At 51.8% G+C, this 12,349-nt stretch overlaps 1 protein-coding gene across 1 annotated transcript in view; it reads left to right on the top strand.

Annotated features, from left to right (window-relative positions):
• The window catches only part of LOC142491215 (uncharacterized), a 53,271-nt gene extending 49,757 nt beyond the window's left edge, over positions 1–3,514 (top strand). Inside the window, exon 2 of the mRNA XM_075593482.1 lies at positions 1,919–3,514. Within this exon, the coding sequence (XP_075449597.1) occupies positions 1,919–2,506 (588 nt within the window). The 3' untranslated portion in view covers positions 2,507–3,514. The remainder of the gene's footprint in view (positions 1–1,918) is intronic.
• Positions 3,515–12,349: the final 8,835 nt, after the last annotated feature.

The raw sequence follows: 12,349 nt of genomic DNA, 5'->3' as shown, positions 1-12,349 counted from the left end.
ACCATACTCTGTGGCATTGTGCGCTGGTATTATTCTTTATGATACTCTGTGGCAGTGTGCGCTGGTATTATTCTTCACCATACTCTGTGGCATTGTGCGCTGGTATTATTCTTTACCATACTCTGTGGCATTGTGCGCTGGTATTATTCTTTACCATACTCTGTGGCATTGTGCGCTGGTATTATTCTTTACCATACTCTGTGGCATTGTGCGCTGGTATTATTCTTCACCGTACTCTGTGACATTGTGCGCTGGTATTATTCTTCACCATACTCTGTGGCATTGTGCGCTGGTATTATTCTTTACCATACTCTGTGGCATTGTGCGCTGGTATTATTCTTTACCATACTCTGTGGCAGTGTGCGCTGGTATTATTCTTCACCGTATTCTGTAGCATTGTGCGCTGGTATTATTCTTCACCGTACTCTGTGGCATTGTGCGCTGGTATTATTCTTCACCATACTCTGTCGGGTCTGATGTAGATGTAGGACCCTTGAGGTATGTCCTGCTCCCTACACGGAGGTAATGGGGTTACATCCTCTTACAGGCCCTAGTAAATAATCAATTTCAAGTAATTTATTTCATGTTGCATATCATCTAGATGGTGATTGGCCAGTTTATGATTTCCAGAAGGTCCTGGAAGGTTCAGCCTTTAGGGGATGACTTAGTCAGGTAAGCAACAGGGGTGAGGAAATGGTTATAACTATTAGGTACCTGGATCTTTTCCTCAGATCTTAGCCCTGTAATATTGGAAAGTGTAGCCCTGGTAAGAAATTGGGCTATAGTTCTTTCCTCCTCCTGGTATAAGCCCTGGTAAGGGCAGGCTGCCAGGAGTTATCATGGGTTTCCCCCACTTCAAGCCCCGGCCTGAATGGTGGAGGTTGGTCACCTGACCCTGTGTCAAAGCAAGAGACACAGGGGCGGTGCCTGCTGATATCATAAAGAGCAGTGCACTGCCTATTTTGTGTTAGTCTAGTCTGAGACAAGTGTGAGTTTAGAGTGGCTGGTCCAGTGTGACTGTGTTAGTTGGTGTTCAGTTGGAGAAAAGGAGCAGCCTCTGAGTAGAGCTGCTAGAATTATAGGTAGTGAGGTGGACCAATGCCTTTCACCCTGTTTAGGGGGTGAGGGAAGAGATAGCCCCCCCATGGGTGCCCTTGGCCCAGGGTGGTGGCAGGGGAAGATACCATCCTGAAGGGGAGCATTCTAGGGGGATCAGACAACCTGTACCTGACTGCTGAGGCTGCTGCTGTTGTTGCTGCTATTGCTGCTGTGAATAAAGAGCTGCTGCTGCTACTTAAAGATATCTACCGTGTGAGACTGGAATCTCTCATCCCTGTGTGGGAATACTCTCTATAAGGATTCCACCCCGCATTCCTGGGGCTTACTAGAGATGGAGGCGTTGCACCACTAGAAGAGAACGAAGGCATTCACCCCAGAAACCTGTTCCTGCTATCCCCCATACCATCGCGGGAGACTTAGGCCCTCCTGTTGCCAGCAGGTATGCACCACACTAAGTCATGTAGCCAGACCCTAGTACAGAGTAGGGGGGCCGATCTGCGATTGCCACGGGGTCCATTGGCTACATAAGCAACAGATATCATGTTTTCTAGGTGAGGGCTAGTCTCCCAGTATAGGGGCCCTTTAGACACTACACTAAATCAAAGTAGGAAGTGGGTTCTTCACACAGGGGTTCCTTGAGGGACCTGGAAGAGTGGCTGGTAAATGCTGGGAAAGGTTCCAGTTCTGTATCCAGTCACAGGGGAAAAACTTGAAAAAGAGATACCTACAAGCCAAAGGGGTTGAGGAAACCTGAGTGTGTGAGTCTGTATGTAACAAGAAGAGATCTGTTGCTGTCCCAATTTGGACTGTTAATAAAAGTTAAGACAGTTTCTGGCTCCCTTTTTCTTTTCTTGCTCAGGAACCTGAACCGTGCCCGCGATTCCAGCACTCGATCCCTGCCCGAGGTTCCAGCACCCGAGCCCTGCCCGAGATTCCAGCACTCGATCCCTGCCCGAGGTTCCAGCACCCGATCCCTGCCCGAGGTTCCAGCACCCGAGCCCTGCCCGAGATTCCAGCACTCGGTCCCTGCCCGAGGTTCCAGCACCCGAGCCCTGCCCGAGATTCCAGCACTCGATCCCTGCCCGAGGTTCCAGCACCCGATCCCTGCCCGAGGTTCCAGCACCCGAGCCCTGCCCGAGGTTCCAGCACCCGATCCCTGCCCGAGCTTCCAGCACCCGAGCCCTGCCCGAGGATCCAGCACCCGAGCCCTGCCCGAGGTTCCAGCACCCGATCCCTGCCCGAGGTTCCAGCACCCGAGCCCTGCCCGAGGTTCCAGCACCCGAGCCCTGCCCGAGGATCCAGCACCCGAGCCCTGCCCGAGGTTCCAGCACCCGAGCCCTGCCCGAGGTTCCAGTACCTGAGCCCTGCCCGAGGTTCCAGTACCCTGAGATACAGTGAACTGCTGAGCATCGTCTGCACACACAAGCAATCTCACTGTAGGAGATAGTGAAACACTTTGGTGTGGCCCCTTTTCTATTGGCCGGGAGTAGAGGTGCAACATAGAAATGATTTACTGTACAAACCCACAGCTCTTGAGATTGGCTCCAAGCACTGGGACAGATACAATAGCTGTATTCAAAGTCCCAGGCCAGGAGGCACCAAAACATGGGCGTCTGATCTAAGGGTGAACAGGGGCAGTTCCACAAAACCCCCATTTGCTCCACACCTCTCCTCTTCCCCCCACCCCTCAGAATATTAACTAATTTCCTTTTGGTCCATCTTGTTCTTCATAACAATTAAATAATTGTACTCCAATTACTGTATGAATCAATATTAGTACTCTTATTGAGTTACACTACACATCTCTTAGAGCATCCAACACAGGCAGTACGTGTCCATTTGTATTTGCTTGCTCTATGGCAAGGTGAAGTTGATCTTGCCCCCAACCCTCACAGATATGACTTGCTCAAATCGTTTGAAACCTTAGGAGCACTAATGCAGATCCTCAAACATTTTGTGGGTAAAAAATAGATACAGTACCACTGTTGTTCCTCTGCTTGAACTAGATGGTGGTACCTCCAAGAAGTCCTATAACCTAGTATGCAGCATACCACACACAACAACTCTCTGTGTAATAGATACAGCTGGGCTTACAGGAGCCAGACACATGAAGTGTACCTGCTAAGAAGGTACAGTTAGAGGGTATGCTACAGATGTGCTCTAAACATCACATCTCTTGGGACCTTTATGATGTTTACGGAAACGTTGTGTGTTTTCTATTTTCTAGGAGGAGATTGTGTCCAGTGCTTCGTCGGAGTGTTGAACAGAGTTGAAACGGAAGTGGAGATGGTTCCACTTCGGTTCGTGTCGCTGGGGGTCTGGTCACGACCACATTATCGTTACCCAAATCGGTTACTGATCCAGAAAAACAGGTGTTTTGCTCAGGACCACATCAATCCAACACCATAAGAGTTGTGGCCACCTGTGTAGCCCAGAATGTAAAAAAATTAACACTATCAGGAAGCTGTCTGTAAGGGTGGCCTGTATCATCCCTCCTAATGATTTGCTCATGGGCAGGAAGCTGCCTGTAAGGGTGGCCTGTATCATCCCTCCTAATGATTTGCTCGTGGACAGGAAGCTGCCTGTAAGGGTGGCCTGTATCATCCCTCCTAATGATTCGCTTGTGGGCAGGAAGCTGCCTGTAAGGGTGGCCTGTATCATCCCTCCTAATGATTTGCTCGTGGACAGGAAGCTGCCTGTAAGGGTGGCCTGTATCATCCCTCCTAATGATTCGCTTGTGGGCAGGAAGCTGCCTGTAAGGGTGGCCTGTATCATCCCTCCTAATGATTTGCTCATGGGCAGGAAGCTGCCTGTAAGGGTGGCCTGTATCATCCCTCCTAATGATTCGCTTGTGGGCAGGAAGCTGCCTGTAAGGGTGGCCTGTATCATCCCTCCTAATGATTTGCTCATGGACAGGAAGCTGCCTGTAAGGGTGGCCTGTATCATCCCTCCTAATGATGCGCTCATGGGCAGGAAGCTGTGTGTAAGGGTGGCCTGTATCATCCCTCCTAATGATTCGCTCGTGGACAGGAAGCTGCCTGTAAGGGTGGCCTGTATCATCCCTCCTAATGATTTGCTCATGGACAGGAAGCTGCCTGTAAGGGTGGCCTGTATCATCCCTCCTTATGATTTGCTCGTGGGCAGGAAGCTGCCTGTAAGGGTGGCCTGTATCATCCCTCCTAAAGATTCGCTCATGGGCAGGAAGCTGCCTGTAAGGGTGGCCTGTATCATCCCTCCTAATGATGCGCTCATGGGCAGGAAGCTGTGTGTAAGGGTGGCCTGTATCATCCCTCCTAATGATTTGCTCATGGGCAGGAAGCTGTGTGTAAGGGTGGCCTGTATCATCCCTCCTAATGATTTGCTCGTGGACAGGAAGCTGCCTGTAAGGGTGGCCTGTATCATCCCTCCTAATGATTCGCTCATGGGCAGGAAGCTGTCTGTAAGGGTGGCCTGTATCATCCCTCCTAATGATTCGCTCATGGGCAGGAAGCTGCCTGTAAGGGTGGCCTGTATCATCCCTCCTAATGATTCGCTCATGGGCAGGAAGCTGTCTGTAAGGGTGGCCTGTATCATCCCTCCTAATGATTCGCTCATGGGCAGGAAGCTGTCTGTAAGGGTGGCCTGTATCATCCCTCCTAATGATTCGCTCATGGGCAGGAAGCTGCCTGTAAGGGTGGCCTGTATCATCTCTCCTAATGATTCGCTCATGGGCAGGAAGCTCTCTGTAAGGGTGGCCTGTATCATCCCTCCTAATGATTCGCTCATGGGCAGGAAGCTGCCTTTAAGGGGTGGCCTGTATCATCCCTCCTAATGATTTGCTCATGGGCAGGAAGCTGTGTGTAAGAGTGGCCTGTATCATCCCTCCTAATGATTTGCTCATGGGCAGGAAGCTGTGTGTAAGGGTGGCCTGTATCATCCCTCCTAATGATTTGCTCATGGGCAGGAAGCTGTGTGTAAGGGTGGCCTGTATCATCCCTCCTAATGATTTGCTCATGGACAGGAAGCTGCCTGTAAGGGTGGCCTGTATCATCCCTCCTAATGATTCGCTCGTGGGCAGGAAGCTGTGTGTAAGGGTGGCCTGTATCATCCCTCCTAATGATTCGCTCGTGGGCAGGAAGCTGTCTGTAAGGGTGGCCTGTATCATCCCTCCTAATGATTTGCTCATGGACAGGAAGCTGCCTGTAAGGGTGGCCTGTATCATCCCTCCTAATGATTCGCTCGTGGACAGGAAGCTGCCTGTAAGGGTGGCCTGTATCATCCCTCCTAATGATTTGCTCATGGACAGGAAGCTGCCTGTAAGGGTGGCCTGTATCATCCCTCCTTATGATTTGCTCGTGGGCAGGAAGCTGCCTGTAAGGGTGGCCTGTATCATCCCTCCTAATGATTCGCTCATGGGCAGGAAGCTGTGTGTAAGGGTGGCCTGTATCATCCCTCCTAAAGATTCGCTCATGGGCAGGAAGCTGCCTGTAAGGGTGGCCTGTATCATCCCTCCTAATGATGCGCTCATGGGCAGGAAGCTGTGTGTAAGGGTGGCCTGTATCATCCCTCCTAATGATTTGCTCATGGGCAGGAAGCTGTGTGTAAGGGTGGCCTGTATCATCCCTCCTAATGATTTGCTCGTGGACAGGAAGCTGCCTGTAAGGGTGGCCTGTATCACCCCTCCTAATGATTCGCTCATGGGCAGGAAGCTGTGTGTAAGGGTGGCCTGTATCATCCCTCCTAATGATTCGCTCATGGGCAGGAAGCTGCCTGTAAGGGTGGCCTGTATCATCCCTCCTAATGATTCGCTCATGGGCAGGAAGCTCTCTGTAAGGGTGGCCTGTATCATCCCTCCTAATGATTCGCTCATGGGCAGGAAGCTGCCTTTAAGGGGTGGCCTGTATCATCCCTCCTAATGATTTGCTCATGGGCAGGAAGCTGTGTGTAAGGGTGGCCTGTATCATCCCTCCTAATGATTTGCTCATGGGAAGGAAGCTGTCTGTAAGGGTGGCCTGTATCATCCCTCCTAATGATTCGCTCATGGGCAGGAAGCTGCCTGTAAGGGTGGCCTGTATCATCCCTCCTAATGATGCGCTCATGGGCAGGAAGCTGTCTGTAAGGGTGGCCTGTATCATCCCTCCTAATGATTCGCTCATGGGCAGGAAGCTACCTGTAAGGGTGGCCTGTATCATCACTCCTAATGATTCGCTCATGGGAAGGAAGCTGTCTGTAAGGGTGGCCTGTATCATCCCTCCTAATGATTTGCTCATGGACAGGAAGCTGCCTGTAAGGGTGGCCTGTATCATCCCTCCTAATGATTCGCTCATGGGCAGGAAGCTGCCTGTAAGGATGGCCTGTATCATCCCTCCTAATGATTCGCTCATGGGCAGGAAGCTGTGTGTAAGGGTGGCCTGTATCATCCCTCCTAATGATTCGCTCATGGGCAGGAAGCTGTGTGTAAGGGTGGCCTGTATCATCCCTCCTAATGATTTGCTCATGGACAGGAAGCTGTGTGTAAGGGTAGCCTGTATCATCCCTCCTAATGATTTGCTCATGGGCAGGAAGCTGTGTGTAAGGGTGGCCTGTATCATCCCTCCTAATGATTTGCTCATGGACAGGAAGCTGTGTGTAAGGGTGGCCTGTATCATCCCTCCTAATGATTTGCTCGTGGACAGGAAGCTGTGTGTAAGGGTAGCCTGTATCATCCCTCCTAATGATTTGCTCATGGGCAGGAAGCTGTGTGTAAGGGTGGCCTGTATCATCCCTCCTAATGATTTGCTCATGGACAGGAAGCTGCCTGTAAGGGTGGCCTGTATCATCCCTCCTAATGATGCGCTCATGGGCAGGAAGCTGCCTGTAAGGGTGGCCTGTATCATCCCTCCTAATGATGCGCTCATGGGCAGGAAGCTGCCTGTAAGGGTGGCCTGTATCATCCCTCCTAATGATGCGCTCATGGGCAGGAAGCTGTGTGTAAGGGTGGCCTGTATCATCCCTCCTAATGATTTGCTCATGGACAGGAAGCTGCCTGTAAGGGTGGCCTGTATCATCCCTCCTAATGATTTGCTCATGGACAGGAAGCTGCCTGTAAGGGTGGCCTGTATCATCCCTCCTAATGATGCGCTCATGGGCAGGAAGCTGTGTGTAAGGGTGGCCTGTATCATCCCTCCTAATGATGCGCTCATGGGCAGGAAGCTGCCTGTAAGGGTGGCCTGTATCATCCCTCCTAATGATGCGCTCATGGGCCGGAAGCTGTGTGTAAGGGTGGCCTGTATCATCCCTCCTAATGATTTGCTCATGGGCAGGAAGCTGTGTGTAAGGGTGGCCTGTATCATCCCTCCTAATGATTTGCTCATGGGCAGGAAGCTGCCTGTAAGGGTGGCCTGTATCATCCCTCCTAATGATTCGCTCATGGGCAGGAAGCTGCTTGTAAGGGTGGCCTGTATCATCCCTCCTAATGATTTGCTCATGGGCAGGAAGCTGTGTGTAAGGGTGGCCTGTATCATCCCTCCTAATGATTTGCTCATGGGCAGGAAGCTGCCTGTAAGGGTGGCCTGTATCATCCCTCCTAATGATGCGCTCATGGGCAGGAAGCTGTCTGTAAGGGTGGCCTGTATCATCCCTCCTAAAGATTCGCTCATGGGCAGGAAGCTGTGTGTAAGGGTGGCCTGTATCATCCCTCCTAATGATGCGCTCATGGGCAGGAAGCTGCCTGTAAGGGTGGCCTGTATCATCCCTCCTAATGATTTGCTCATGGGCAGGAAGCTGTCTGTAAGGGTGGCCTGTATCATCCCTCCTAATGATGCGCTCATGGGCAGGAAGCTGTGTGTAAGGGTGGCCTGTATCATCCCTCCTAATGATTTGCTCATGGGCAGGAAGCTGTGTGTAAGGGTGGCCTGTATCATCCCTCCTAATGATTTGCTCGTGGACAGGAAGCTGTGTGTAAGGGTGGCCTGTATCATCCCTCCTAATGATTCGCTCATGGGAAGGAAGCTGTCTGTAAGGGTGGCCTGTATCATCCCTCCTAATGATGCGCTCATGGGCAGGAAGCTGCCTGTAAGGGTGGCCTGTATCATCCCTCCTAATGATGCGCTCATGGGCAGGAAGCTGTGTGTAAGGGTGGCCTGTATCATCCCTCCTAATGATTTGCTCGTGGACAGGAAGCTGTGTGTAAGGGTGGCCTGTATCATCCCTCCTAATGATGCGCTCATGGGCAGGAAGCTGTGTGTAAGGGTGGCCTGTATCATCCCTCCTAATGATGCGCTCATGGGCAGGAAGCTGCCTGTAAGGGTGGCCTGTATCATCCCTCCTAATGATTCGCTCATGGGCAGGAAGCTGCCTGTAAGGGTGGCCTGTATCATCCCTCCTAATGATTTGCTCATGGGCAGGAAGCTGTGTGTAAGGGTGGCCTGTATCATCCCTCCTAATGATGCGCTCATGGGCAGGAAGCTGTGTGTAAGGGTGGCCTGTATCATCCCTCCTAATGATGCGCTCATGGGCAGGAAGCTGCCTGTAAGGGTGGCCTGTATCATTCCTCCTAATGATGCGCTCATGGGCAGGAAGCTGCCTGTAAGGGTGGCCTGTATCATCTCTCCTAATGATTCGCTCATGGGCAGGAAGCTGCCTGTAAGGGTGGCCTGTATCATCCCTCCTAATGATGCGCTCATGGGCAGGAAGCTGTCTGTAAGGGTGGCCTGTATCATCCCTCCTAATGATTTGCTCATGGGCAGGAAGCTGTGTGTAAGGGTGGCCTGTATCATCCCTCCTAATGATTTGCTCGTGGACAGGAAGCTGTGTGTAAGGGTAGCCTGTATCATCCCTCCTAATGATTTGCTCATGGGCAGGAAGCTGTGTGTAAGGGTGGCCTGTATCATCCCTCCTAATGATTTGCTCATGGACAGGAAGCTGTGTGTAAGGGTGGCCTGTATCATCCCTCCTAATGATGCGCTCATGGGCAGGAAGCTGCCTGTAAGGGTGGCCTGTATCATCCCTCCTAATGATGCGCTCATGGGCAGGAAGCTGCCTGTAAGGGTGGCCTGTATCATCCCTCCTAATGATGCGCTCATGGGCAGGAAGCTGTGTGTAAGGGTGGCCTGTATCATCCCTCCTAATGATTTGCTCATGGACAGGAAGCTGCCTGTAAGGGTGGCCTGTATCATCCCTCCTAATGATGCGCTCATGGGCAGGAAGCTGTGTGTAAGGGTGGCCTGTATCATCCCTCCTAATGATGCGCTCATGGGCAGGAAGCTGCCTGTAAGGGTGGCCTGTATCATCCCTCCTAATGATGCGCTCATGGGCAGGAAGCTGTGTGCAAGGGTGGCCTGTATCATCCCTCCTAATGATTTGCTCATGGGCAGGAAGCTGCCTGTAAGGGTGGCCTGTATCATCCCTCCTAATGATTCGCTCATGGGCAGGAAGCTGCCTGTAAGGGTGGCCTGTATCATCCCTCCTAATGATGCGCTCATGGGCAGGAAGCTGCTTGTAAGGGTGGCCTGTATCATCCCTCCTAATGATTCGCTCATGGGCAGGAAGCTGTGTGTAAGGGTGGCCTGTATCATCCCTCCTAATGATTTGCTCGTGGACAGGAAGCTGTGTGTAAGGGTAGCCTGTATCATCCCTCCTAATGATTTGCTCATGGGCAGGAAGCTGTGTGTAAGGGTGGCCTGTATCATCCCTCCTAATGATTTGCTCATGGACAGGAAGCTGTGTGTAAGGGTGGCCTGTATCATCCCTCCTAATGATTTGCTCGTGGACAGGAAGCTGTGTGTAAGGGTAGCCTGTATCATCCCTCCTAATGATTTGCTCATGGGCAGGAAGCTGTGTGTAAGGGTGGCCTGTATCATCCCTCCTAATGATTTGCTCATGGACAGGAAGCTGCCTGTAAGGGTGGCCTGTATCATCCCTCCTAATGATGCGCTCATGGGCAGGAAGCTGCCTGTAAGGGTGGCCTGTATCATCCCTCCTAATGATGCGCTCATGGGCAGGAAGCTGCCTGTAAGGGTGGCCTGTATCATCCCTCCTAATGATGCGCTCATGGGCAGGAAGCTGTGTGTAAGGGTGGCCTGTATCATCCCTCCTAATGATTTGCTCATGGACAGGAAGCTGCCTGTAAGGGTGGCCTGTATCATCCCTCCTAATGATTTGCTCATGGACAGGAAGCTGCCTGTAAGGGTGGCCTGTATCATCCCTCCTAATGATGCGCTCATGGGCAGGAAGCTGTGTGTAAGGGTGGCCTGTATCATCCCTCCTAATGATGCGCTCATGGGCCGGAAGCTGTGTGTAAGGGTGGCCTGTATCATCCCTCCTAATGATTTGCTCATGGGCAGGAAGCTGTGTGTAAGGGTGGCCTGTATCATCCCTCCTAATGATTTGCTCATGGGCAGGAAGCTGCCTGTAAGGGTGGCCTGTATCATCCCTCCTAATGATTCGCTCATGGGCAGGAAGCTGCTTGTAAGGGTGGCCTGTATCATCCCTCCTAATGATTTGCTCATGGGCAGGAAGCTGTGTGTAAGGGTGGCCTGTATCATCCCTCCTAATGATTTGCTCATGGACAGGAAGCTGCCTGTAAGGGTGGCCTGTATCATCCCTCCTAATGATTTGCTCATGGACAGGAAGCTGCCTGTAAGGGTGGCCTGTATCATCCCTCCTAATGATTCGCTCATGGGCAGGAAGCTGCCTGTAAGGGTGGCCTGTATCATCCCTCCTAATGATTCGCTCATGCGCAGGAAGCTGTCTGTAAGGGTGGCCTGTATCATCCCTCCTAATGATTTTCTCATGGGCAGGAAGCTGCTTGTAAGGGTGGCCTGTATCATCCCTCCTAATGATTTGCTCATGGGCAGGAAGCTGTGTGTAAGGGTGGCCTGTATCATCCCTCCTAATGATGCGCTCATGGACAGGAAGCTGCCTGTAAGGGTGGCCTGTATCATCCCTCCTAATGATTTGCTCATGGGCAGGAAGCTGCCTGTAAGGGTGGCCTGTATCATCCCTCCTAATGATTTGCTCATGGACAGGAAGCTGCCTGTAAGGGTGGCCTGTATCATCCCTCCTAATGATTCGCTCATGGGCAGGAAGCTGCCTGTAAGGGTGGCCTGTATCATCCCTCCTAATGATTTGCTCATGGGAAGGAAGCTGTCTGTAAGGGTGGCCTGTATCATCCCTCCTAATGATTCGCTCATGGGCAGGAAGCTGCCTGTAAGGGTGGCCTGTATCATCCCTCCTAATGATGCGCTCATGGGCAGGAAGCTGTCTGTAAGGGTGGCCTGTATCATCCCTCCTAATGATTCGCTCATGGGCAGGAAGCTACCTGTAAGGGTGGCCTGTATCATCCCTCCTAATGATTCGCTCATGGGAAGGAAGCTGTCTGTAAGGGTGGCCTGTATCATCCCTCCTAATGATTTGCTCATGGACAGGAAGCTGCCTGTAAGGGTGGCCTGTATCATCCCTCCTAATGATTCGCTCATGGGCAGGAAGCTGCCTGTAAGGATGGCCTGTATCATCCCTCCTAATGATTTGCTCATGGGCAGGAAGCTGTCTGTAAGGGTGGCCTGTATCATCCCTCCTAATGATTCGCTCATGGGCAGGAAGCTGCCTTTAAGGGGTGGCCTGTATCATCCCTCCTAATGATTTGCTCATGGGCAGGAAGCTGTGTGTAAGGGTGGCCTGTATCATCCCTCCTAATGATTCGCTCATGGGCAGGAAGCTGTGTGTAAGGGTGGCCTGTATCATCCCTCCTAATGATTTGCTCATGGGCAGGAAGCTGTGTGTAAGGGTGGCCTGTATCATCCCTCCTAATGATTTGCTCGTGGACAGGAAGCTGTGTGTAAGGGTGGCCTGTATCATCCCTCCTAATGATTCGCTCATGGGCAGGAAGCTGCCTGTAAGGGTGGCCTGTATCATCCCTCCTAATGATTCGCTCATGGGCAGGAAGCTGCCTGTAAGGGTGGCCTGTATCATCTCTCCTAATGATTCGCTCATGGGCAGGAAGCTGTGTGTAAGGGTGGCCTGTATCATCCCTCCTAATGATTTGCTCATGGGCAGGAAGCTGTGTGTAAGGGTGGCCTGTATCATCCCTCCTAATGATTTGCTCATGGGCAGGAAGCTGTGTGTAAGGGTGGCCTGTATCATCCCTCCTAATGATTTGCTCATGGGCAGGAAGCTGCCTGTAAGGGTGGCCTGTATCATCCCTCCTAATGATGCGCTCATGGGCAGGAAGCTGTCTGTAAGGGTGGCCTGTATCATCCCTCCTAAAGATTCGCTCATGGGCAGGAAGCTGTGTGTAAGGGTGGCCTGTATCATCCCTCCTAATGATGCGCTC

The sequence above is a fragment of the Ascaphus truei genome, chromosome 3 (assembly GCF_040206685.1).
Source record: "Ascaphus truei isolate aAscTru1 chromosome 3, aAscTru1.hap1, whole genome shotgun sequence".
In the NCBI taxonomy this organism is placed as follows: Eukaryota; Metazoa; Chordata; class Amphibia; order Anura; family Ascaphidae; genus Ascaphus; species Ascaphus truei.
Note: the sequence above shows the minus strand (reverse complement) of the source record. Positions and strands in the feature narration are given on the sequence as shown.